General features: G+C 50.1%; 2 protein-coding genes across 3 annotated transcripts in view; both read right to left on the bottom strand.

Annotated features, from left to right (window-relative positions):
• MPRIP (myosin phosphatase Rho interacting protein) overlaps nt 1-26197 on the bottom strand; it is a 329117-nt gene that overhangs the window by 278123 nt on the left and 24797 nt on the right. The window lies entirely within an intron of this gene.
• Nucleotides 7-26197, bottom strand: part of USP22 (ubiquitin specific peptidase 22) — a 42722-nt gene continuing 16531 nt past the window's right edge. Inside the window, exons 2-13 of one of the 2 annotated variants that reach the window (XM_049638002.1) lie at nt 24645-24777; nt 18502-18615; nt 16577-16678; nt 15727-15896; nt 14557-14704; nt 12254-12359; nt 8887-9045; nt 4250-4376; nt 3266-3357; nt 2392-2454; nt 1324-1473; nt 7-565 (exon numbers count right to left, since the gene is read on the bottom strand). In XM_049638002.1, the coding sequence (XP_049493959.1) occupies nt 523-565; nt 1324-1473; nt 2392-2454; nt 3266-3357; nt 4250-4376; nt 8887-9045; nt 12254-12359; nt 14557-14704; nt 15727-15896; nt 16577-16678; nt 18502-18615; nt 24645-24777 (1407 nt within the window). In that variant the 3' untranslated portion in view covers nt 7-522. The remainder of the gene's footprint in view (nt 566-1323; nt 1474-2391; nt 2455-3265; nt 3358-4249; nt 4377-8886; nt 9046-12253; nt 12360-14556; nt 14705-15726; nt 15897-16576; nt 16679-18501; nt 18616-24644; nt 24778-26197) is intronic. The other variant, XM_049638003.1, reaches the window with a different exon arrangement.

The following is a 26197-nucleotide window of genomic DNA, read 5'->3' as shown; positions in this document are numbered from 1 at the left end:
GGGGGGGGGGGGGTTCTCTGTATCTGCTGACAAGACGGCGGCTAAGAGTTCCACACTATATATATATTTAATACTAAACTCACAGAGAGAAAGGTACTTGCAAAGTCCTTTGTCCTCACGCAGTGTCTTTGGCTCCTCTACTTTCCTGCTTTAATGGACCCACGATTTAAAAATGGACCCCCCCCCCCACCCCGGCCCCCGCACATTTTCTTGAGGAGCACAGGAGACACCAGGGACGCGGCCACTCTGCCCCCGCCCACGCAGCGCACACCCGCCTTTAAATGCTTCCGTGGTGCGGTCCCCAGGGCCTCCTTCCGAGCGCAGCGCTCATCCATGCCAACGCCACGACCCCCCAGGCACCGACCCGGGCCGCCGCTGGGCCCAGGCCACGGAAGAAGCCGGCGCTCTTGGGGGCGCTTCCGTGGGGGGAGGTGGCGTCATGCAGTCGGGGAGGACGGGGACCGTTCTGTGAGGCTCTGCCAACTCATCGCCCTCATCTCTCCTGTCCGGCCGCAGATAAGGCTACTCGTATTCCAGGAACTGTTTGTGGTAGAACAGCAGGTACCTGAGGAGGCGAAGAGGAAAGCAAGCTTATGTTCTAACTCATGAGAAGGGAAAACAAAACCACCCCCCCCCAACCTGCCACTGGCCTTGCACGGTGGCCTTGGCACACGCTGCCAGTCTGACTGCTTGCTTGGCTGGGTTTTGAGTCTTAGTTCCCAAGGGGGAGGGTCCTTGCCCCCGCCTAACGCTGGAGCCCCAAGCCCATCCTCCCACCTGCCCACCGGCAAGTCGTGAGCCCCATCAGTCCTGCCTCCCGCTTCTCTGGGTGAGACCCCGCAACGGCATCTAGTCCAAACCCGCCCCTTTGGGTGGCCTCCTCAGGCCCACAAACCGTGCTCTCAACACAAATTCCACACCGATTCTAGCAAGAGGCCTCCCTGCTGCAAGTAAACACCAAGGGCAGATGCCTCACAGAGTTCACGGCAGCTCATCCCAGCCCACCCCTGGGGCTGGGATCCCACTGACAGCCTTAGGAGGAATAGGGATTTAACAAAGCGGGGGGCCAAGGAGGAATACGATGGGTAGAGAAGAATGAGCTCCCCGAGAACTGATGTGTCAGCTCACGTCGTGGGTAAAATAAATGACTGCGTGGTCTGAATTAAGGTACGATCCAGAGTGACCAAGAGGTATATCCTCTCCTGGCCAGCGACCGACCCAGGCTGGCGTCCTGTCCAGAACAAGCCTCATTACTTCAGCGACTGACGGTGAAAATCCCTGAATGGCTACACACTCGGGGAGTCAGCTGCTACCCAGACATACCCCTCACTGTCCAGCACGTCCTCGATGCTGGCCTTGGTGATGATGGCATCGTCACATTTGAACCACTGATCCTTGTGCTGCCGGATGAAGCTGGTGTAGTGGCCGCTCTCCAAGGTCCCTTGGTGGTTAACTACCGCAAACAGGGAGTACCTAGCGTGGGAGCAAGGGTGAGGGGACAGAGGGGTGGGGAGGGGGCGTGGTTAGCTCAGTGGTATCACGGTCGGAAACCACATAGTCTGAAGCGGCCAGAAGCCTTGCAGTCAGTAGCCCCCTGACACTAAATGGGAACACCCCAGGAATGAGAGCTGCAGCACGGAGGGAAAGAAAGCCTGCCTAGCCCCACTTGGCTCTCGGGCTGCTTTGCGGGAACCACAGTTTAGTGGAAGTGGGGACAGCAATCCGTCCTGGGGGTACTGGAACCACGCTCTGCCTTGTGCTTTCTACCACACCACCAGTAAAAAGGGTGGTGGAGGAAACAACAGAGGCTTTGGGGCGCCTGGGTGGCTCAGCTGGTCAAGCGTCTGCTTTCAGCTCATGATCTCATGGTTCATGGGTTCGAGCCCCACGTTGGGGTCTACGCTGACAGCTCAGAGCCTGGAGCCTGCTTTGGATTCTGTGTCTCCCTTTCTCTTCCTCCCTGCCCCCGCTCGTGCACGCTCTTGTGCTCTCTCTCTCTAAAATAAATTCAACGTAAAAAAAAAAAAGAACAGAGACCTTATTGCAATGCCAGTGAAGGCAGAGGCCAAGAGGCCTACAATTCAGACTCCGAGCCTTCGCTCTAGAAATGCAGGGGCCAGGATGACCCTCGTGCATGCACAGAAGCCAGGAGAGACGGGTCAGGCTCCTACATCAGGGAGGTTTATGGTGCAGCTGTGAAAAGTCCTTTCCTAACAGGGCTTAAGCGTCTTCAACAGGGGTCGGGGGGCAGCAAGACAGGCAGCGGGCCAGGGGCCGAAAGAAACAGGAGGGCTGCCACCACGGGGCCCTCCCTGCCAGGCCTACCGGAGGTCCCGCACCTCACCCCCCACCTTGGAGATGCCCAGGGCAACCCCACAAGGTGCCACTTACTTATTGTCATTATTGAGACTATCCGTTGGCTGCTGGTACTGTCCGTTCATCCTGCTCTCTTTGCTGTAAGAAACAGGAGCAAGACTCAGCATCGTTGGAAATAATAACCAAGCAGACGCCTGGCTCAAATGATGTACCACCACGACCGGGGCCTCCTACCCCAGACGCGGCACCAGGTACGCTCCAGACCTGCTTTCTAGGTCTTCCAGCAGCTCTCCCTTCTAGGGGCAGACTATGCCCAGGTGAAGGTGAGGCGATGGGAGGCTTAGGCTGGCGAACTGACCTGCCCAGAGCGTCTGCCACAAGGCGCAGAGCCAGCCCAGATCGAACTGACCCCATGTCCCGGCAAGGAACAGAGTCTTCCCCAGGCGCTTCCAAGGATGAGCGGCTGTGGCGACACCTTGCTGCCTCAGGCCAAGTTTGTGGTAATTTGTTACAGTGGCCTAGGAAACTAACACATGTCTAACATATTAGGGAAGGTTGCCCTTACTTGGAGGATAGATTTGAGGTGGTCTAGGATATCAAGACTTGAAAACAAGAGAAATGGAATCTACAACTCTAAAATCAACTGTGTTTATCTGTAGCCAACATCAGTCCCACCGGCGATCATGCTGTTTTCTCGCGGTGATCCCACCTCGACAACCTGCCAAGTCTGAAACCTGATCGAGGATCACTAGGGAGAACCCAAAGCTGAAGCAGCACATCTGAGGAAACTAAAATGTGTCTTGGGTCAAGATCAGGATAACAATTCAGTTTTAGCACGTATGGATACATCAATGTCTAAACCGGCTCATCGGGACCCCAGTGCCAATCACTGACCCCATAGAACCACACCCTCCTGATCATAGATATGGCTTAACAAACCCTTTCGTACCTGGACGCCATGAAGGGGGTCATGTCCAGTTCCAGGGGAAAGGACACATACGTGGTGATCTTCCTCCTCAGTTTGGCCGAGTGTTCAAATCGCTACAGAAATTTGGGGTGGGGGTGGGGGGAGAGAAGGAAGAGGGTGAAGCTCTAAGGGTCTCCCCTGATGGTGCCTCTCTGTGCACTCCCAAAAGTGGGCTTTCCCTTTCTGAATTGCCCTTCGGCCACGTCTAGAGCTAACAGATTCAGCAACATGATATTAATCCATACAAATCTAATTTATACAGTTCAAAAACGAAGTCTTGAAACGACGGGATTGTTCAAAGTGATTGAAACCAAGCGTACAAAAAAGTAATCCTACGACAAACGCGGCAAAGTGCAAGGTAGTAGAAAACAGAATATCCGTAACGTCTGGGAGCAAAAAGGAACATACTGTTCTTTTCACCAGACAAAGACATTCCTCTGCCTAGACTCGGGCCACCAAATCCAGCTAGAAAGCCAGGAATGGTTCGGTTTTGTTTTTTGTTTTTGAAAGGGCCATAAAATAAAACAAAGATTAGAAAACAAAGGTTCTGTGTGGCTGTGAAACCTAAAATATGTACTGTCTGACCCTTTACAGAAAAAGCTGACCCACCCCTGGACTGGATCATAATGCTAAGGGTCTTGTTTGCTTTTAAAAAGTAAAAGGACAACAGAAAACTGATGTCGAGGGGGTAAGAATCCGGGTGGGAGGAGAAGTAAAATTTTAACCCCCCCCCCACCCCAGTAGAGCAACTCACATCCTATTTTCATCATGAAGTCATTACTTTCGTTTACCACAAGCCTCTCTGGGCAACAGAAGACGGGGAAAGAGTTACAACTTACCACCCTCTGGTTTCTCCAGTGTTCTTTCCCGAGTCACCGCAGTTACAAGACATACTTCCTACACCAGACCAAGAGGCTCTCAGTTGTACTGGGGATTAAATATGGAGTCTGCCACTGGAAAACTTACTTTGAGATGAAAGCAGGCTACGATGGGCAGTTTCTTCATGGTGAGCTGCTTAGTGGACTCCTGGTAGCTATGGCAGCCGCTACACTTGATCTTGGCGCTGCTTCCTAAGTGCTCTGGTCTCGTAAATCTATGAGACATTTGTATTTTTAGGAAAAAAAGGTGGGAGAGGTGAGAAAAGGAAAAGACAGAAAAGAATTATTTTACCACTTTTGATCGGCTAATTTCCCTACTTAAAAACATGCGTATAGTTAGGGGTGTTTGGATTTCAGAAAAAGGAGATGACGCTCACACAAAAACTGTACACAGATGTTTTGGGCAGCTTTATCTGCTTTAATAGCAAAACAAAAAACAAAAGAAAAACCACGAAAGAAGCAACCCAGATGTTCCTTAGTGTACGAAAGGTTACGTGACACCGTGGAATACTGCTAGTCAGGAACAGAAAGGGACAAACTATGGATCCACACAACCGGAAGAATCTCCAGAGAATTACGACTGGGGAGGTAAATGGGGCCCTAAAATTACATGTCCCAGGGTTCCATTTACAGAACATTCTTGGAATACTGAATTTACAGAAATGGAGAACAGATTCCCGCTGCCAGGGGTTAAGAGACAGCAGCGGTGGGAGGGCAGGAGGAGTGGCTGTGAGTCGCGATGCAGGGCTGGGTACCAATGTCAGTACCGTGGTTGTGATCTTGAACTCTAAATTTACAAGATGTCACCACTGGGGGAAATGGTAAAGAGTAAAGGGTATCCAGTTACTTCAGATAAATGCATGTGAATCTGTCTCTCAAAAGTTTAAACAATGGGGAAACGAACATTTTCTAGTGGTGAAGACAGATCACAACATAGAATAGAAACGTTGCACTAAGTAAGTCGGCAAGCATTTCTGTCACAGGTGGTGGTTACTAGAGGGAAAAACGCATGAAACAGGATGTTTCAATAGGACTTATGCCAAATTTTTTAAGTTTAAAGCTGAAAAACAAATAAAATTCATGTTTTCACATTGGGCCTAGAAATCTTTGTTTATGCTTTGGAAATTCTGGGATCTCACTAGGGGCACGACGACGCCCCCTTATGACCAACGCTGGCCCTGCCTGCCCCATGTGGTGCCCAGGAAGTGTAAATCTGAGGAGAGCAGTTAGATCTCATTGGGGAGAAGAAGGACGGAACAAGGCATCTGTGTTCGCTGTAACCTGCGAGAACTAGCCCACAAAGGCAATCAACAAAATCCAGAGTGTGCATAATTCTGTGGAAAACGAGCTTCTCGGCACAGAAACAGCAAGAAAACAAAAGGGGGAGCGGAAGCCTACGGATTGGGAAGGGACCTGTGAAAGCAACCAACCAAATGTAATGTGTGGTCCCAGTCTGGGATCCTGATTTGAACAAAGTGCACAAAATAGTTTTTTATAAAAACAATCAGGGTAGTTTGAATACTGGATACCTGACTGGAGGGAGAGAAGAATGCACCTGTGTTTAGAGTGAAGACTTTGGATATACCTGAATCGCCACAACCCTACCCCACGATCCAATTTTCCAACTCAAAACAGTCTGGCCCCATCCCAACCAGACTGCTCAGGGCCACCCCAGGGGCCACACCCACCTCCCTAGCGTCTCCACAAGCTGGTCCAGCCAGCACTGGCGATGGCAGGCCCAGGCTCGACTACTCAGACCATGCGTCACTACTGAGCAGAGAGCACTGTGCGCTCAGGAAGAACACTGACTTCTAGATCTGGAACCCCGATGCCAACCCACAGCTAAAATTAGGCCTAGACTCTGCTGGCCTGCAAACATTCAGAAAGGTGATCGACAGCGGAAAGCAAGCGCCCAGGGCAACAAACCTACCAGGCCTGGCTGCAAAGAACACTTCCTTAATGGAGCCCCCGCACCAACCTCGCCAGAGAAGGAACGAAAGCCAGACACTCTGCTCGGTAACAGAGGCTCCAACTCCCCGAAACGCAGCGTTCTGGGGCTTGTCAATCAGACCGCGGGTGAAACATTCCATCTCTCCTCAAATCTGATTCACACACTTTTTGTGCCAATTATATTCACTTGACTACCTAGTCTTGATTAAGCTACTGACCAATAAGCACACTGCTTCTCACGACGAGACGCTTATACAATGTGCACTAACGGGGGTGCCTGGGCAGCTAAGTCGGTTAAGTGTCCGATTTTGGCTCAGGTCATGATCTCACAGCTCGTGAGTTCGAGCCCCGTGTGGGGCTCTGTGCTGACAGCTCAGAGACCGGAGCCTGCTTCGGATTCTGTGTCTCCCTCTCTCGCTGCCCCTCTCCCCCTCGTACATGCTCTCTCTTCTCTCTCAAAAAAAACCAAAAAACAAAAAACAAAAAAATTACAAAAAAATAACATGTGCATGTAAGTCAAGAGTCATCTTTTGAGGTTTTCCCATTTTTAATTCTTCTGGAAGTTCCTAATCATCTGTCATTTTTCTTTCCATGTGCAGTGCCCCTAAGCTGAAACACGCCTACCCCCACCCAAATCCCTGTCATCTCTGCCAAACTATGTGAACTTTCTGACACGAAATATGTCAACCAAACCTGCTTCAGCGCCAAGAAAATGTACTGAACAAGTCCCACGGTGCCAGACACGAAGAGGATTTGGCTTCAAATTCACATAGCCGTAAGTAAAGAATGGAAGGATGACAGAGCTCAGGTCACAGATCTTGTCAATTATGTATCCGGCTCACCCTCCACTCGTGTTCGGGGAATTTCCAAACCTAGGTGGGAGGCAGGGCTGTCTCCCTTCATGGAGGTTTACCACAAAAGCCAGGTCGTTGCTTTTCCCACCCACCTGCATGGTGGGCACACGACCTAGGCTTGACCAGCCGGATGCCCGTCATTAGGCCTCGGTATCTGGAAAAATCATACTAAAGAAGCAAGTGCAGGAAGAACTTGTACTGTCAGGGAGCAGCATCTCAACTGCACCTGAGGGCAGCCGGCCCAGCAGCGGGCTGCACCTTCCGGATGCTGGTCGCCGAGCCTCTTCTGGAGACCACCCGCTTGCTGAGCAGGCTTTTCTTTAGCCTTCCTGTGGATTCTGCGAACTCCCTGGTACCTTTACCCGCTTAAGCTCACCGGAGTCCATTTCTGCCGTCTGCCGCCTCACAAGCTCTCCGGCCTGGCATACGCGGACACGCACACACTCACGGGCGCACGCTCACTCGCGTGTCTACGAGACGCCCATCGCCACGGGAGGGGCCGCAGGGGCACACAGAGGTGGTATGAGGCCGTCTCCTCTGCACTGAGAAGACACAGCACGTAAACGCAGCAGAACTGAGAGCAACACAAAGAGTCGGAGCCCACAGAAAGGGGGACATGGAAACCTAGGAAAGCGACAGGCCCGTTCTCAGGAAGGCCTTCGTGGTCCCGCTGAGAGTCCACCTCCTCCGCAAAGGGTTCAGGGCGCACAGTGAGCGCTCCCTCAGGGCAGCTACAGAGGGGTGACCGCCTCCTAGCCGCGCCGGCACTTGCTGAAGACTCAGGAGGGAGGGTCTCTGCAGCCACAGAATCACAAACACCCCCGCCGGCTTCGTCATCTACTCCCACAGCGGAACTGGAAAAGGGACCCTTTGCAAGTGACACAAACTGGAGACAGATGTGCTCCGCCTCTTCTTGGCCACTCGGGCAGGGACCTGGCTCCGCGGCACTCCTGCTCCCGACCTGGCACTCCCTGTGCATCTCAGCTTGCCGAGTGCTCCCTCCCTGCCTCTGCGCTGTGGGCAACCTTCCAGTTTTACTGAAATTCACAACTAAGTTCAACGGAGTTGTAAAGACTCCCTTGGAAAATGGTGGGGTTTTTTGCTTTGAGCGTTCGCTTGTTTTCCAAATTACAAGTCTGACGCCCCATTTACATCTGGACCTATCAGTGTGACAAAGCCGATGCACTGAAAAATTCTACACATGCGCCTGTGAGCCTGCTGACGTACAGGGCAAGATAAATGCCAAGAAGGTTGTCCCTCTTTTTAAGGAACGCCTCCGCCCAAGAACGTATCTACAGCAACCTTTAATTCAACAAAGGTTGTCGAACACTAAACTCAATTAAAATAAAGCGTGGGAAGGGCTTCCGTTCCACAACACTGCAGGTGACACCGGCTACCTTAACACGTTTCACAGCAACCCTGCCCTAAACCTCAGCACTTGTCGAAATCGGTGGTGTGGTAAAGGGACACACACAACACCACAATAGGCTGATCGCCTCCAGGAAGGGCCATGTGCCACAGCGGGGGCCAGACTCGGGTGCAGAGCATTAGTCCCAGAAGGTGAGGGAACTTCAACTTCTGCTCTGTGGCTCCCTGTTAACGGACACGGGGCGGGGTGGGGAGTGGGGGGAAGCAGCCGTGCCACACACAGGCTACAAACAAAGCTGGCTGAATAGAAATCTCTAGTCATCATGCAAACATGTGACAGACCACGGGAGCCACCTGCAGGCTGTCACATCTTTCCGTGTTGTCTACACAGGACATGTGAATAAAAATACTACTGGGGCCCTGGGGTAGCCCTGAACTTATCAGGACTTTACTCTGACCAACCACCACCCCAAAGAGCCTCAAGGCACGGAGAGACAAGTGCCTGCAAGGAGAGACCATTCTTCTTCTACAGAAGCGCGGGCGGCTTTCTTACCTTCGCAAGCAGTCCGTGAGCGTAGTGGTTCCCGCTACGTGGCTTTCCCCATTCACCACGCTGCCCTCGCTGCCTGGGCTCAGGGGCCAGAACGGGGTGGAAGAGCCAGGCAGGTCTAAACTGATGTCCCAGAAGGGGTCGATGGTGGTGGAGACTCCACTAGAAGCAAGAGGAGATAAACGCAGAGCTGAGAAGGGACAGCCATGCAGCTTCAGGGGCACCCCCTGGCAGACGGCACCTTGACGTCCTCTCACAGCTCTGCCCTTTCATCCAAAGGGCATCCAAGGTCAGAAAACACACTGAGTGCCCCCACACACCACGTCCTGGGCCCCCAAGGTGGCCCTACAGAGGAACAGCACGTAAACCACTTAAGGCAAAGGTTGCTCCCAAGGCAACCATTTCCAAACCCAGGAGATCATCACAATCATTTTGGGGTTTTTGTGAAAAACAGAAAACTTCTGGGCCCCACATCCAGAGACTCTGAATTGATGGATGTGCGGCCGCAGCATCTGAGAACCGCAGAATGTGTGCCTGGGAGCTGGAAACCGCAGGCCTACGTGGAATGGAGACATCAAGCACACCTGACGTGGAGAGAACACCGACCAGGCACAGCCCCACAGCCGGGCAGCGGCATTTAATGCTCTATGTAACAAAGCCGGTTCCCTCTAGTGGAGAGGTTTATTTTATTTAATTAATTTATTTATTTTTTTAATGTTTATTTATTTTTGAGACAGACAGAGACAGAGCATGAACAGGGGAAGGGCAGAGAGAGAGGGAAACACAGGATCGGAAGCAGGCTCCAGGCTCTGAGCCATCGGCCCAGAGCCCGACGCGGGGCTTGAACTCACGGACCGCGAGATCGTGACCTGAGCTGAAGTCGGACGCTTAACCGACTGAGCCACCCAGGCGCCCCAAGAGGTTTATTTTAAAGGACACAGAAAGGAAACTCACAGACTGGAATGTTACTACAAATATTTAAGCAGGGTATTGGGGCCCCTGGGTGGCTCAGTCGGTTAAGTGTTGGACTCCGGCTCAGGTCAACGATCTCATAGTTTGTGAGTTCGAGCCCCGCATCGGGCTCTCTACTGTCAGCGCAGAGACTGCTTGGGATCCTCTGTCTCCCTCTGTCACTGCCCCTCCCCAGCTCGCACCCTTTCTCTCTTGCTCTCAAAAATAAACACTAAAAAAATAAAATAAAATAAACAGGATATTAATCCAAGACAACCTCCTGCTGAAGGAGTTCAGCAACACAGAGCCGATGAGGAGGTTCTTCAAAACTGTAAGTCTAGGGGCACCTGGGTGGCTCAGTTGGTTGAGCGTCCCACTTTGGCCCAAGTCACGATCTCATGGGCCCCACTTCTGCTGTCAGTGCAGAGCCCACTTCAGATCCTCTGTCTCCTCTCTCTGCCCCTCTCCTGCTTGCGCTCTCTTAAAAATAAATAAAACTTTTAAAAAAGAAGGAAAAACTGGGAGTCTAAACACTGCTTAGAGCAACGGCCCACGATGACACAAGCTGTGTCACAGAAAACGGTGTTCGTAACAGGCAAACTGTCCCTCTTCTGGTATCTAGTCCATCCTATACAAAGTGCAAGTGGTAATCCCATAGGTTCTGAAATAATTTTAACGGGATCATGACTAGGTTTTTTAAAAAACTGAAAAAAAAAAAAAAAAAAAAAACAAAAAACCAGGAGCATGAGCTGAGGTCGAAAGGGAGGGTTCCTGCAACCTCGCCAGTCAGTGCCTTCTTGAAGCTCCTGGAAATAAAAGCTCTGCATGCCAAGCAGAGGCTCCAGCTGTAAAGAATCAGGGACGCTACTCTGGAGAAAATGGAAAAAGAAACCGTAAAATAAAAAGCAACCTGCTCTGGAGCACGTGTGCCAAGAATCTGCCGTGTGCGCCCCAGCCCCCCCGGGGGGGGGGGGGTTTTTTTTCCCCCCCGGGTGGGAGGGACAGGGGAAGAGAGGGGGGGGGGGGGGGGGGACACAAGAACAAAGGGGGCTTCAGCACGAAGGGCCGCTGGTCCCTGGGGACCCTGCTCTGGACGACCTGCTAATGTGCATCTTCTGTACTGGAGCTATTTTATCTCAACACATCTGGTGACTTGGCTGCTTACACTGAACCTCTGCTTCTACCATGGCGTATTACCCAGCCATCAGAAAGAATGAACTCTTGGCATCTGTAATGACATGGATGGAGCTAGAGAGTCCGACGCTAAGCGAAATAAGCCAGCCAGAGAAAGACAAATACCATATGATTTCACCCCTATGTAGAATCTGAGAAACAAAACAGATGAACACAGGGGAAGGGGGAAAACAAAAGAGAGAGGGAAGGAAACCACAAGAGACTTAACTGTAGAGAACTGAGCACCGGAGGGAGGTGGGTGGGGATGGGGGGTGGGCTAGATGGGGGATGGGTATTAACTAAGGAGGCAACTGTTGGGATGAGCATGGGGCGCTATATGTTAAGTGATGAATCACTGATTCTGCATCTGAAGCCTATTTTACCATACGTGTTAACTAACTAGAATTTAAATAAAAACTTAAAAAAACTATAAATTTCGAGAATTGTACGTTCCACAAAAACAAAAAGTAAGTATCAAATCAAAATTATCAATCTAAAAAAAATAACAGAATCTGGTTCACAACTGCTTGCTGCTGCAGATGCTCCCCTATAAGGACCAAACGTTCTTTTTTTTTTCTCTTTGAACGTTTGTTTATTTTTGAAGGAGTGTGAGCAGGGAAGGGAAAGGGAGGGGACGGAGGATCTGAAGCGGGCTCTGCGCTGACAGCAGAGAGCCCGACACGGGACCTGAACTCATGAACTGTGAGATCAGGACATGAGCCGAAGCCAGGTGCTTAACCGACTGAGCCACCCACGCGCCCCACCAAACATTATATTTATCCGCACATCACCAAAAGGCACTGTGGTGGCACCAACTTCTAGCTCTAAATGTAAAACTTGTTAAGTTTGAGAGAGAGAGTACGCATGCGTGCACGCACACCCAGAAGGGGCGGGGTGGGTGTGGGGGGGAGAAAGAATCCCAAGCAAGCCCCACGCTGTCCTCGCGGAGGCCGACGTGGGGCTCCAACTCATGAACCACGAGATCCTGACCTGAAACCAAGAGTCACGCTTAACCACCTGAACCACTCAGGCGCCCCTCTAAGTGTAAAACTTTTAAAAACTGTGCAGAACGCAGCAGTTTCGGCGGCTAAACATGTGCCACGATGTTCAACAAGCAGCACCCAGAGTAAAGTCGGCCTCACCGACAGGCCCTGGGGTCCCACATCACGGTCTGGCCGGCACGGCCCCGACAGCTTTCCGTGTTCCGGAAGAACCCTCGGTGCAGTGCGGGACGCCTCGCACTTACTGGCAGACTTGGCAGGTGACGTCCGACTGCAGTCCGCCCGTGAAGATCTGGTCTATGATGCAGTTGCAGTGGTTGGGGTTGTTGGCCTTCTTCCCGTTGTCATCACCTGGGGAAAGACCGCAGCTGTGTGATCTGCGGCTGTGCCCCCAGAGTCCGCGCGTTTCCAGGAGCCACGACCCAAGGGGCAAGGCCATTTGCCTACAGAGGCGTGAGGAAGCCAGAAGTGCCGACGCTTTCGAAAGGGCACAGGAAGATACTTCAAAGAGGGAGACTTGGCGGGAAAAGAGGAAACAACCCGGCTGGCTTCTTCTCAGTTCTCTTCTTTGTCTCCACTCCCTAAGATCTGCTTGGCTTCTACCTTGGCACCAAAATGTATCTAACGCCCAATAGCTGGGGAGAGTTACGGATTCCCTTTTCCACGTATGGAATGACCGAAGAGTTTCGCGGTGGCGTGGCCCGGTGGACTGTGCCTGTGGCGAGCCCAGGGAAGCCCCCCCTTCCCTGCGCTAGTGCTGCCCGGGGCCCTGACTTCAGGAAGTCCCTGTGCAGCACTCCTGCCAGTCTCTGCTCTTCTCGTCAGCTCCTGCTCTCCGGAACCTCAAGAACAGCTCTGCTCTCCTTCCGATCGGTGGGACCGAGGTAAGTACTATTCCCACCCTCTCTATTTCGATGTGTGTGCACACACAGGGGTACCAAGCTTACGTGGTGGAGCACGGTACACATTAAGAAATACTGTAAACACATACCGTGGAACTTTCATCCAACTAGACCATGGGGATAGACTATTTGTGCCTATCTATATATATTACATATCAAAAAGGTTAAATTATTACACAGGAATAAAGGATGCCCAATAGGTCTTTTGACAGCAAGACGACACAGAGGAAAATAAGCCAAAAGACGCCGGATGGTCATAACCACACAAAAGAACACAGTCAAGGGCATGGCAGGCCTGGCTAACGGGCCTTCCTGTGTGCTGTGACCTAGCAAGGCTTAAGGAGAATTCTGATGACCGCGCTTCTGATGAGAAGAGCCGGACATTTCTTTTCACATGTGAAATGGAATCATGTCAGAGAACGGGATCACAATCACTGTATTGTGTTTTCATCACACGAACGTTGTTTTAACACCAGTGCATGGTCAAGCAGTTGATTTTCAGGATAGACTAATGCTGGTTACAGAAGTTTCCTGATTATCCTCAAATGCTTGGAATAATAATTTAATAATCTTACACAGTGGCTCTTTCCTGTGTGTACGTTGTACTTCGTGCTGGGAAACCAAACCCTACCCGAGCCACGAAGCACTGTTTATTAGGCTTCCCAGGCAAGCACTGAAAGGATCGTGTGTGTGTCTTTCAGGAGAAAACAAATTAAGTACACAAAAAAGCCAGAACCCAAAGCCACGACAGCTGATCGGAACAAGCCGCCTTATTTCAGGTTTGGCTTGCCTCTAAGTTGTAATGTGAGACAACACAGGGCATTTGTGAGAGCAGCTCAGTGACCAGAGAGAGGCTGGGAAGGAGCCGTAGGAGGCCGTTCAACAAGACCTGGAAAAAGTGGACTCTGCTCTTTAACAGAATCCACGGAAGAGAAAAAGAGCCAGTCAGGAATCCCCTACCACCGGCTGTACCAGCCTGGAGGCCACAGGTTACCCCGGCACACTCCAGCTACACTGGGGCGTGCTACCTGAACGGGCCGCATCAGCACCGCGTGGGAACGCGTCAGGAACAGAAACTCCTGACCTCACTCCGCAGCCAGCAAAGAGGAACACCAGCAAGCCCTCCAGGGGCTTGCTGTTATTCAGCGGCGTGTTATTCGGTCCTAATCTCCTGTCCGCTGTCCCCTTTCCGAAACTCTCAAAACCCACACGCATCTGAGACCCCTGGGGAGGCTGTGACCCTCTGGGGCTGGGCTGTGAGACAGAAGCCAAGATCCAGGGAGCTCCTAAGAGAGATCTGAAAAAGCCCTTGGCTGGACCCAGAAATGAACGTGACTCAGGGTCAGGGAAACTGCCAAGTGTGAAGGTCTGGTTTGTGTTCTCAGCTGTCTGGCTATGTCAGAGCAATGACCAGTCCTTCTGGAGACCCGTGACGGCAGGGAGCCGGTTTTGATGGCGTCTGAAGCATTTTTACAGGCCCGCTGCCACGCTCTTCCACCCCAGCAAGGTCAGAAGACAGCACCCAGAACGTTTCCTCCGCCCTTAAAAACAAACTGTGAAGAACCTCTTTGAGGTATTAACGGCGTGTTTCTTACGGGAGATGAAAACCCCACCAGGTCACCAGGGAGCTGTAGCAGGCCCCCCACCTTTGCAGTGCCGGTGCAGGACGTCCAGCGCCGCGATGAGGAATTCGTGGGCGTCCTGCTGCTCGTACCCCGCCAGGTGCCGGGCGTGAGTCCACACCAGGTGCAGCAGCTTGTACGGGATGTGGGGGGACCGGTGCCCAGAGTAAAACTGCTCAGACACACACACACAAAGAAGGAAATGGGGGGAAAAAAAAAAACCTGTCAGGAATAAATATCATCCTCTGAACACAAAGCACACACAATAAAAAAAATAATCAACTGCCTAGAACTTCTTACGGCTACTCTGACAAAAAATGATTCCAGTTTACTCCCCCACTCTGTTTATTTTGCAAACTGCATTTTTCTCTGGACTCACTGGACTTTTTGAATCTGTCCTCTCCCTTCCGTTTTCTACAGATAAGCCAAAATGATGAATTAGGAGCGCCCGGTATGCAAACCAGGCGGGCAGCTGCTGAGTGGGAGTGAAATGCTGCAGCAAAGGTACCGACAGAAACAGACGAGGCTCCTCTGCCGGACCCCGAAGTACATCCGGGTCCTGTCGACAACCAATGGGGCGGCCGAGCAACTTCAGCCCAGGCACGCTTTTTGGCCACTAGGCGCACAGGATCCAGCTCAAGGATACCTGAGCCCAGGCCTGAGCCCTGTCACGCTCTAAGCGACGGTCAGGGAGACAAGGACAGGCACGACCTGGGAGCAGCCTAGGATCCAAACAGGACAGAACCCGACGACAGAGACGTTCTGGTGAAGCACACTCAGGTCTGGCAAGGGAACAGAAGGTCCACTCTCCTCGAGAACAAAGGAGGGAAGCGGTGTGTGCGTCCACGTGCGCTGCTGTGAATCGGGACGGCAGACCCGTCCCCCAGAGGAGGGAAGCGTGAGATGCCACAGTATTTACAGGCAAATGTCTTCCACCGGCTATGCCCCTCTCCAAGGGCTCTTTCGCATCCTCCCAGCCAGCAGTGTGCCTCGAAGTGATGCCTCCGGTCCCCACCTAACAGTTCCCTTTGGAAAGGGGCGATGTTCCATAGCAAGTGCATATGTTAAACACTCGCTGTGTGAGGTTTCAGAAATCTGCTTCCCTTTATTCCGTCAGCCTTATTATTTTTTTTTTTAAAGGGAGAACACAAGTGGTGACAGAAACGTGACGCTGCCAGAGTCAACCGCGCTCACCTCCTGAAAAAGTGAGGACATCTCACACACCAGACACGAGCTGGGGCTCTGCATTTCACACCGGTGCCTGTCGGAGAGGAAGAAGTCCCGCAGGAGCGGCGTGTGGGTGAGAGCCTGGACGATGCAGTTCATGAAGCACGTGTTTCCAAGGTTGATCAGCCCCCGCAGACCTGGGCAGGAGGCAGACAGGACAGCAGGGCTGACAGGCACTGAACTACACGTCCCACTGAACCCCGATGGCACTGCTGTGCCTCCCTTTACATGTACACGCTCGTTGCCTTTCATGCATTCATTCAAGAGGCAAAAAGAAATGCAGTATTTTCCAATTTTTATGCCACTTTTATGGGAACTGTCCTGAGGAATGTTCACTATCACCCTACCCCTCACTTCAGCTGTTATATTTTGATAGAACTGCTCACAAATATTCTAGAACGATGGAACAGGTCAGAAAGGAGCCTATTAAAAAGTTTCTAAAATGTATTCTTGAAGTCTTACCCCAGAGAACCATCTCACACACATCCTTTTCTCTCTCACTGAAGATTATGTACAGCCTCCATTTGGTCAGAATAAACTTGAATCTTTTCCCAGGAGAGACCATCAGGGCCACGGGGCAGGGACCATTTCCGCCCATCACCATTAGGCACGTTAGCCTACTGCAGCCCCCCACAGAGGACAGATGCTCCAGAAGTAGTTGGGGGTGGAGGGCAATTGATGGAATGAGTTATACACAGGTTTACAGAGAGCTGTACTATGAGGCCCACCTGTTTACATCTATTGTTAAACCCAGAGAAGCAAGCCTCACTGGCAGCGAGGACAGACGACCGGCCGCTCCAAACACTCGCCCACCTACCTATGGTGCAGTTAGAGGTGATCTTTCGCCTTTTCGGGTTGTGTTTCAGCAGTTCAAGCTCCCGTTTGGTTGGTTCCCAAGTTGAAAACTTCTCCCCAACGCCTAAGCGGATGGAAGACAGTTCCAGGCGCCATGAGCTCAAATTTCATCAAGTGTGTTTATAAATAAAAGTGATGGTGATAGAATACTTAATCGGGTTGTATTTCAAAGTGGGGCATCCCATAACACGAGGTCTTTCTAGAACCATATTATATTGCAATGGGCTAAAAAGAACACTTGAAAGGAGTTTCTTTTAGAAAATGTGTGAATAAGTGGTTTTCCGTGAGAAAGAAAGCAATACCTCCAGTTAATGCCACAGTCACGCTAATGCCAAGACGGATGTTTTTTCAAAGCCTTTAATCCTTGAATAGAGAGCCTGTAGCATCAGCCCTGGGGGGGGGGGGGGGGGGGGGGGGCAGTGCTGCACTTGGCACTTAGATGAAGGCTCTCCCGTGAACGAGTGAGCTGACAGGGAGAAAATGCACTCGCCGTTTGAAAATACATGTCGAACAGCCAAGGACAATGGCGTAGATTCCACTAAGTGTCACACTTCATGCAAATACTGATTCACTCAAAGGTACTTGTTCCTTGCAACCTAAAATTTCTGCAAAATTTAATAAACTTTAAAAGATAGAATATCTCATCGGCGGACGGAATTGTAGAATGACTATGTAGAAGAGGTCGATTTTATTCTGGGACATGCATTTCTGAGCTCCTGTGCGTTAAATGTCCTTGCCAAAGAAACGATATATTCGGACTTAGTGGCAACGTTACTAAATTTCTGAGAGGGAAAAGAGTAGGAAGTTGGTAAAGAGACTGTTCTTCAGAAACAATCCTGATCACTGAGAGCACCTGTTTCTATTCTTCTGCTCTCAAAAAATGGGGTTGTTTTAAAAGCAGAGCAATTGGGGACGCCTGGTTGTCTCCGTCAGTCAAGCGTCTGACTCTTGACTTCAGATCAGGTCATGACCTCCGGGTTTGTGAGACCGAGCCCCACATCGGGCTCTGCGCTGACAGTAGGGAGCCTGCTTAGGATGCTCTCTCTCTCTCTCTCTCTCTCTCTCTCTCTCCCTCTGCCCCTACCCCACTCACACTCATGCTTGCTCTCTCTCAAAAAAAAAAAAAAAAAAAAAAAAAGGCGTAGCAATTAAGGCCAAAAACTGTAAAACAGAGATGTTCTCCTTGTGAGCAGTGATGAGAACCGTCACCAGTTGAGAAATGCTCACCAGCCACACGGGGTAAACTACACCTACTACCATTGAAACCTGTGAGCATCTGCCTAAAGAAAGAAAAACAAATCAAGGAACCAAAAAATACATCAGTGAACAATAAAGAAAACCGCTGCATAATGTCTGTGTCCATCCCCGACAGCACCCCTTGAAGAGAGCCCGTGTGAGGCCAGGGAAGCGACAGCAACGGAGAACCCCACGCTGGTACCATAGCCACTGTGAGAGCAGAAAACATACTGGTCTCTGCCCCGGGTTGCTGGCACAGAGCTCCCCAAACTCTTGTAACCTCCTAAGTGATAAGAGCGTAAGCATTGGGAGCAGCTTCTGTTCTAATGAGGTGACTCTCGGTGGGTTCCTGGAGGCGGGCTGGTTGCCAGAAAGACCGAGCCTTGATGAGAAGCTTGGAAGGTTCAGCTCCCTCCCCACGCACCTGTCTGGCCAGTCGTCTGGCCAGTCACCTGACCTGCCTCTCGCCTACAGGAGGGAGTGAGCAAATCAGAACCCAACCTGCAAAAACCTAGCTGCGATCCTAGCTCTCTAACGCTCACTTTCTCCCTAGATGTTGGTCTTTCTCTTGGGAAGTTCTGCCCTTCAGACACACGAGGGGATGCAGGACTAAGAGACAAATCAGGCACACAAATCTAGGCCAAACCAAACCTTGCATTTTCCAAGCCTTCCGCTGTTCCTCTTTGGCGATGATTTCCATGTCTTTGTCGTATATGTAGTCCTGACACAAAAAGCAGTAGATCCCTCCATACATGAGATCTATGGCTGCAAAGAGAATGGAGGGAAGAGATCAGATTTAATTACAAATGTACAGGTAATGCTTAAGGTCACAAATGAAACCCCTAAGTGTTTTAGACATTTCACTGTTTATACCATTTCCCTACTCTCGAATCATAGAACCCACCTGTTGCAAAATGATTGGTCCCTCCCATTCAGACCTCTATCCCAAGCATGTGGGGTGTATACTAAGCAGGTGTATTTTCCCCCGGAAGCTCCTATGAAGGGCTGAGGAACCCAAGAGAGGGGTCAGCGTCCACATCTCACAAAGAACCTAACTCTAAAGTATCAGGACCTTCTGTCTTTTCTCTGAAAGAGTGGGGTTTTTTTATTTTTAAACACAGGGGAATTTTATTTATTTATCTTGTAATGTTTATTTATATTTGAGAGAGTGAGAGAGACAGAGTGCCTGTGGGGAGGGGCAGAGAGAAAAGGAGACAGAATGAGAAGCAGGCTCCAGGCTCTGAGCTGTCAGCACAGAGCCCAACATGGGGCCTGAACTCACAAACTGTGAGATCATGACCTGAGCTGAAGCCAGGCGCTCAACCAACTGAGCCACCCAGGCACCCCGAAAGAGTGGGATTTAAAACAAGGGAGAAATTTCGTGGAGTACGATCAGCTACTAAGGATTCTTGGCCACCTGACACATATATCTATATGTTTTACTATATCTAGAATTCCTACAGGATTACAAAAAGGAACACAACAGCTACCGGCCTACTCTCACTTCAAGGACAGCTGTAAAATATGCTCTAACCAGAGAATCTTGACTTCCTGACCCATAGAGCTGACTGCTGCTCTCACGCATTTTCTCAACCACCTCATCTATAGAACCCGGCCCTTAGTTACTACATTAGAAAGTAAGATAAAGTCCTTTAAGCACCTGGAAGAAAGGTACTATCTCCACTCAACAGTTAAAAAGAATGTTTTTGGCTGAGATTCACCAAGATGTTTGAGAGGCAATGCAGCATTGAGGCTTTACAGATTTACAGAAACTGGTATTAATCCTAGCTCTGCCATGTACCTTTATGGACCTCTGATAAATTACTCCACTTCTCTGAGCCTCAGTTTCCTCTTTGGTATAATGGTGATAGTAACAGCACTAACACCTCATAGGTTTGTGTGATAATTTTATAACGTCACAGTACACCTAGTATACGGTAGTGTCTTCATAAATCACAGCTCTGATCACATTCCGTGCCTTAAGTTACTATGACACAGATCGGTAATACTCTGGTGGATCTCTGAAGTCCTCTGTAGCAGATGTACGAAGGCTCAGTTTAAGAATCACAATCTACCCTCGCCCCTCCCCGCAAACTGACAAAATTCCTACAAATTCTTTGAAAGTCCCCATCAAAGCTTTGCAGACAGCTCGGTTCCTCCTCGGCACTTCGTATTCCTTGAATGGGAAAAGTTCCTGGTGTGGAGATACCAAAGCCAGAGACAGACTACAATGAGGTGGTACAGAAATTTTCAGGAAAGCAGAGACATTCCATACAAAATATGCCAGGGGTGCCTGGGTGGCTCAGTCAGTTGAGATTCCGCCTCTTGATTTCAGCTCAGGTCATGATCTCATACTTCGTGAGATCGACCCCATGTCAGGCTGTGCACAGACAGCATAGAGTCTGCTTGGGATTCTCTCCCCCTTTCTCTCCCCCACGTGCTCTCTCAGTCTCAAAATAAATAAATAAACATAAATAAACAAATAAAGTGCCAAGCATGCAACCAACAGCTCAACTACCAGCCTGGGGAAGGCATTTAAACATTTCAACGTGTGTTCAACTCGTCCTAGACAAGGTCTTCTTCAAGGCACCCTTCCACACCCTTTCCACACCCTTCACTCACTGTGTAAAATGAATGAGGTCAGCTGGGGTGCCAAGACCACTCCGTGGGGGAAGAACAACCTTTTCAACAAATGGTGGTAGGATGACCAGAAATCCAAAAACAAAAGAATGAAGCTCAACCCTTACATCATATACAAAAATGAACTCCGAATGCATCAGCAACCTCAATAAAATGCTACAAGCATAAAACTAGTAGAAGAAAACATAGAGGCTAAGTCTTCATGACCTCAGATTTGGCAATGGACTCTTAGGTTTGACAACAAATACACAAGCAACTAAAGAAAAAAATAGGTAAGTTGGACTTCATCAAAACTAGACTTTCTACACCAACGGATATTAAGAAAGTGAGGGGCGCCTGGGTGGCGCAGTCGGTTAAGCGTCCGACTTCAGCCAGGTCACGATCTCGCGGTCCGTGAGTTCGAGCCCCGCGTCAGGCTCTGGGCTGATGGCTCGGAGCCTGGAGCCTGTTTCCGATTCTGTGTCTCCCTCTCTCTCTGCCCCTCCCCCGTTCATGCTCTGTCTCTCTCTGTCCCAAAAAAAATAAATAAAAAACGTTGAAAAAAAAAAAAAAAAAAAAAAGTGAAAAGACAACCCACAGAATAGGGAGAAAATATCTGCAAATCACATCTCTGCTAAGGATTCGCTATCCAGAAGATATATACATATATCTCCAAGGTGTGTGTGTGTATGTGTGTGTGTGTGTGTGTGTGTGTGTGTGTATTTCCAAAAAATATATATATACATACACACACACACACACATCTCAGAAAGTACAACAAAGAGACAAACAGCTCAACCCAATTAAAAACATGAACAAGTGACTTGAATAGACAGTTCTCCAAAGAAGATATACGAAGGACCAAGAAGCACATGAAAAAATATTTACCATCACTGGTCATTAGGAAAATGCAAATCAAAGCCACAATTAGACACCACTTCACACCCATCATGGTGGCCAGAGTTATTAAAAAAAGAAAGAAAAGAAGTGTCGGTGAGCATGTGCAGAAACAGCAACACTCAGGCACTGCCGGCAGGAACGTAAAATGGTGCAGCCACTGTGGGCAAGTTTGGTGGCTCCACAAAAAAGTCAACACGGAAATATCCTGTGACACCGCTAATTCGCTCTGGCGAATCCGCTCTAGGTATACCTCTTAAAAAAATGTAAACGTATGTCCACATAGAAACTTACACATGGATGTTTATCACAGCCTTATCATAAGGGCCCAAAGGTGGAAACAACCCAAATATCCATTAATGGATACAAACATAAGCAAAATATGGAAGGTCCACACAATGGAGTGTTTCTCAAACGTACAGCGCACGGGCTACTGACACATGCTACGGCGTGGATCAGCCCTGGAAACGTGCTAAGAGAGAGAAGCTGGACACAAAGGGTCATATACTGTTTAATTCCTGTTATGAAATATTCAGAATGGGCAAATCCAGAGAGACAAAAAGCAGATTAGCGAGTGCCAGGCGTTGGAGGGAGGAAAGAATTAGTTCCTGGAGGTGGGGTATTCTTGTGAGATGACGACGAGGTTGGAGAGTAGAGGGAGGGGTGGTGGTTGCACAACTGGTGAGTGACGAAAAGCCGCTGGATTGTATGCTTTCAAATGCTTCATTGTACATCATGTGAGTTTCACCTCAACATAAAATTTAAAAGCCCAAAGCAACACCTCCCATCAAGGTAGCTCCCCCGGAAAATTATTTCATAGTCAAGATGAGGGTACACTGGCTTCCTTGGGAATTCCCAAAGCCAACAGCTCACAGAAGCACCGTGCATGCACCATGCAAGGTCCTTTTCTGTTTGGTCGCAGGGTAACCTCGAGAATGGAGGAAAAACACCGGCGATTCAGAAGCGAACTGATATCCCACACCCACCAACACATGCTCTAACTCTTGAAAGACACACGCACACACAGAACAAAGCTAAAGGCATTACTTTTGCACCTCTGTGGCTCATACAGACCAAATCTAAGTACCCTTGGACTCAGCACAAAACTAGACCTGCATGAAATTAGAAGGTACGAACACAAAGCAGCTCCGAGTCTGTCACCTGACTCTGCTGTACCCGCCCCACAGCTGGCTGGAATATTCCAACACCCAGTTTGGGACACCAACCCGGACAGGTGGAAGCATACCAGCAAAGCTGAGTGACTACCCCGAAAGAGGGGAAGTTCTCTTCCCTGAAGTGTGTATTTATCACACTGCATTAAGGCGACTTGATAGGGCAGGACCTCAGACTGCTGTCAGACCCTCCTCGTCCCATGCCACACTCGCCCGTCCCTCCACAAGACCTCCGACAATGGCCTTACTCTACCAATACTCTGTTTTTAAGTGCATCGTCCACAATATTCAGACAAGACTCAGTTTAGGCCTCCGTGCTACTCCAACGAAAACCTGGATGCCTGATGAGAACTTCAGGTCTCAACATCGTACTACCACATATCCCCTGGGAGGCAGAACGAGTGGACCACCAGGAAGTCGAGGCCCCTCACTCCCCATACCACTGCTCAATCACTTTGCCCTTGAATATCCTGCGAAATACTCTGTATGAAAGGACGACCAGAGTATCGCCAGCCTAGAAGTTGCTCTGGAGATGACGGGCGGGAGCAGCAGTTGGGACGCACGGGGCGGAGGACGGGCAGGTGACCTCCTAAGTGGGGGAAACGGAGACCAAACCGCCAGGCAGGACCGGGGCTGCCCATCCCCGTTCTTCTCCTCCAGCACTTTGCCGCTTCGGCCTCGCTCTCCTGTGCCCGCCACCCTCCTGTCCACCTGGACACAGAAACTAATTCTAGCTTTTGGTTAAACACATACACGTGCAATCTCCAATACGTTCACGGGCTCAAACGCAGCACAGAACTGGATCTCTCTCCGATTTCAAGGTTTTGTTTCTGAAAGCAAGCCTTCTAAAACTTACTCATTCCAGCAGAAGTAGAGAACGAGTGTATCAATCAGGTTAAAAATGAACGCATTTCTGAAGTGATTTTTGTAGACGATCCTGCGTAACAATGTAACTCTTCAGATAGCTTTTTCAAGTGCAAATATACTTCCAATTCTCCATAACCCTCTAACCACATGGAATCACAGCCCGGGCATAACAGCAGAGCCGCCTAAACGGGGCTGGTCGGAGAACAGATACGGCAGCATACTCCTCATGTGTACCGGTAAAAGCAAAGATCTACAGTAAGTGAGTACTACAGAGTTTGATCACATCCACACGGTCCTGACCAGTGTCTTTTGCCTCTGGTTACTCAATGTAAGAAGAGATCACGAACTACCTTGTTCCTCTGTGGACAGAGCTCATGACAGCACTATTAGGTCCATTAGTTCTCCTTCCAAAAAGGCCAACGAGCTCAATGTCACAACCTGAACCCCTAGCTCCAAGCACCCTTTTCACTCAGGCTCACTCTAAGTTGTTACTTACAAATAAGTCCAGCAGAGAGGACTGAGTCCTTACGTTCCATTTCTACTATCTAAAAAGGCCTAAAAATACCTTTAACTGGCATTGCCGAGCCGCCGTGAAGTAATAGCTCTTTGGCCTGGACCTCGTGAAAGTGACTTTCTTAAGGCCAGCCGAAGAGCCTCCCCATCACTCAAGAGAAAACATCACACATACTAAAGGAGAGAGACACTTAACGAACACGGTCAGAAAAGAAAGCCAAGAGCAAAACGCCGCTTCGTGTAATTTCCAGACTGTGCAACAGCTTGAACCTGCAACTACACGAAACAATTGATCTTGATGCCACGGTGCCGTCAGCCTTTTCGTGACTCTGTATTATTGAGAACCATGAAAATCCATCATAGGAAGCAATAAAAATCACTCAACTCCACGCTGGCGTTAATAACTAACATTGCAGGGTTCCTGTTTGGCTCAGTCGGTTAAGAGTCTGACTCCTGATCTCAGCTCAGGTCACCATCTCACGGCTGGTGGGTTCGAGCCCCACACCGGGCTCTGTGCTGATGGCACAGATATTAACATCCACTTGAGAGCCCCAAGGCCAGCTGGGTGCATAAGCCTGTTGAGTTCATCTGTTCATCCACTCGCCCCTGGAGTTGCACGAGGACTTCAGACAGGGCCCCGGATGAGCTGGGAGCCACGACTCAGGGAACAGCAGGCCGGGTAGTGGCCGTCCCCACACCAGGGACGCTATTCAGAAGGCGCCTTACCCAGGTTGTGCCGCTTGGACTTCGCATGCTCGTGAATATGTTTCTTTGTGAAACAGCCAAAGAAGACACAGTGCAGGCAGGAGTGGAGCCTGTTCAGGTGGACACCACAGACGTGACAGACACACGACTTTGCCTGAAATTGAGAGAAGAGAGTTAAGAGCCAGCACATGGCACGACAGGCCTTCTTACCGAGAAAGCGGTCGAGCAAAGTGACCGATGTGGGGAAAGGAAATCACAGCATACCCTGTATGACCTGAGAGACCCTCCGTTAATCCTTTCAACTGCCCCAAAATGTACATTAGCTCATTTAGCTCAAAACTAGGTCCATGTAAAAAACCTTAGTCCAGGGGCACCTGGGTGGCTCATTCGGTTCAGCATCCAACTTCAGTTTGGGTCATGATCTCAAGAGGGGAAGGTTCGAGCCCCACGTCGGGCTCTGTGCTGACAGCTAAGAGCCTGGAGCCTGCTTCGGATTCTGTGTCTCCCTCTCTCTCTGCCTTTTCCCTGCTTGTGCTCTGTCTCTATCTCTCAAAAATAAACAAACGTTTTAAAAAAAAAAAAAAAGCTCATTTACCACGTAAAGCTTGAGGAGCCATCAAAGTCTTCGTGTTCTCCTCCTGAGTCCCGGCAGGGCACCCCAACCCTCTCAGCTCCTATCCCCACCCCAGCCCGGCGGCTCCAAGCCTAGTCACCCTTACCATGGATGTCACTGCGCGTTTGATATTCCAGGTCACAAGACCACAGCAAAGTTAGAAGCAATCAACCAACCAACACACAGGGACGTTGAGTCAAAGTGATACAGAAGAAGAAGAAAAAGAAACAGTTTGTTGCCAAGAACTAGACCACAGAAACCTAAAACTAATCTCAGTAATTGTGAGTAGGGTTCTCATACACCCAACCACCCAAGAACGCCACTGCCTTCTCGCACAATATGACAACCACACCGTAGTCACTATAAACTCCCTGCAGATTATCAAATTCAATTTCCAACCTCCGAGACGGCAGCACGGAATACAAGTCTCTTCTGTTCTGACAGGTGGGCAGGAAGCAGGGAGACGGAGGAAAGTGGAAAATGAACAGGGTCCGGGGAAGGGAAGGTTACAACAGAAAGGGCTACCCACACAAGCAATCCGTACTACCCGCCACATGCACTCTAGACCCTGGTGCCGGGGGTTTCAGAGGACTTAACCTCATTCAGTCCTCACAACCCTCCCACCCCCCAACCCACCCCGGGTGGGGGAAAGGCTTTAGGCTCTTCCGACACCCGAAGAAAGTTACTGTATATGCTTGTGACCATGGGGGTGGGGGACACAGGGAGAACGTGGACTAGGACGCGCCTGCCCCGGCAGCCCCCTCACCCTGGAGGCAGCCTACTCCTAAGCTTCACTCTGCACACACAAGAAGAAGGCAAGTGCCAAGCCCAGGGGTGACAGGCTGTGCCTTCACCTAGAACAGAGGGTGTGGAGGGAGGAGAGGGTCTGGGGACTAGGCTCAAACCACATTTACTGTAAAACACGAACCACAGTTTTTACTTAGATGGAAGCTGCCTTATG

The sequence above is a fragment of the Panthera uncia genome, chromosome E1 (assembly GCF_023721935.1).
Source record: "Panthera uncia isolate 11264 chromosome E1, Puncia_PCG_1.0, whole genome shotgun sequence".
NCBI lineage: Eukaryota > Metazoa > Chordata > Mammalia > Carnivora > Felidae > Panthera > Panthera uncia.
This window is presented reverse-complemented; position numbering and strand designations above follow the sequence as displayed.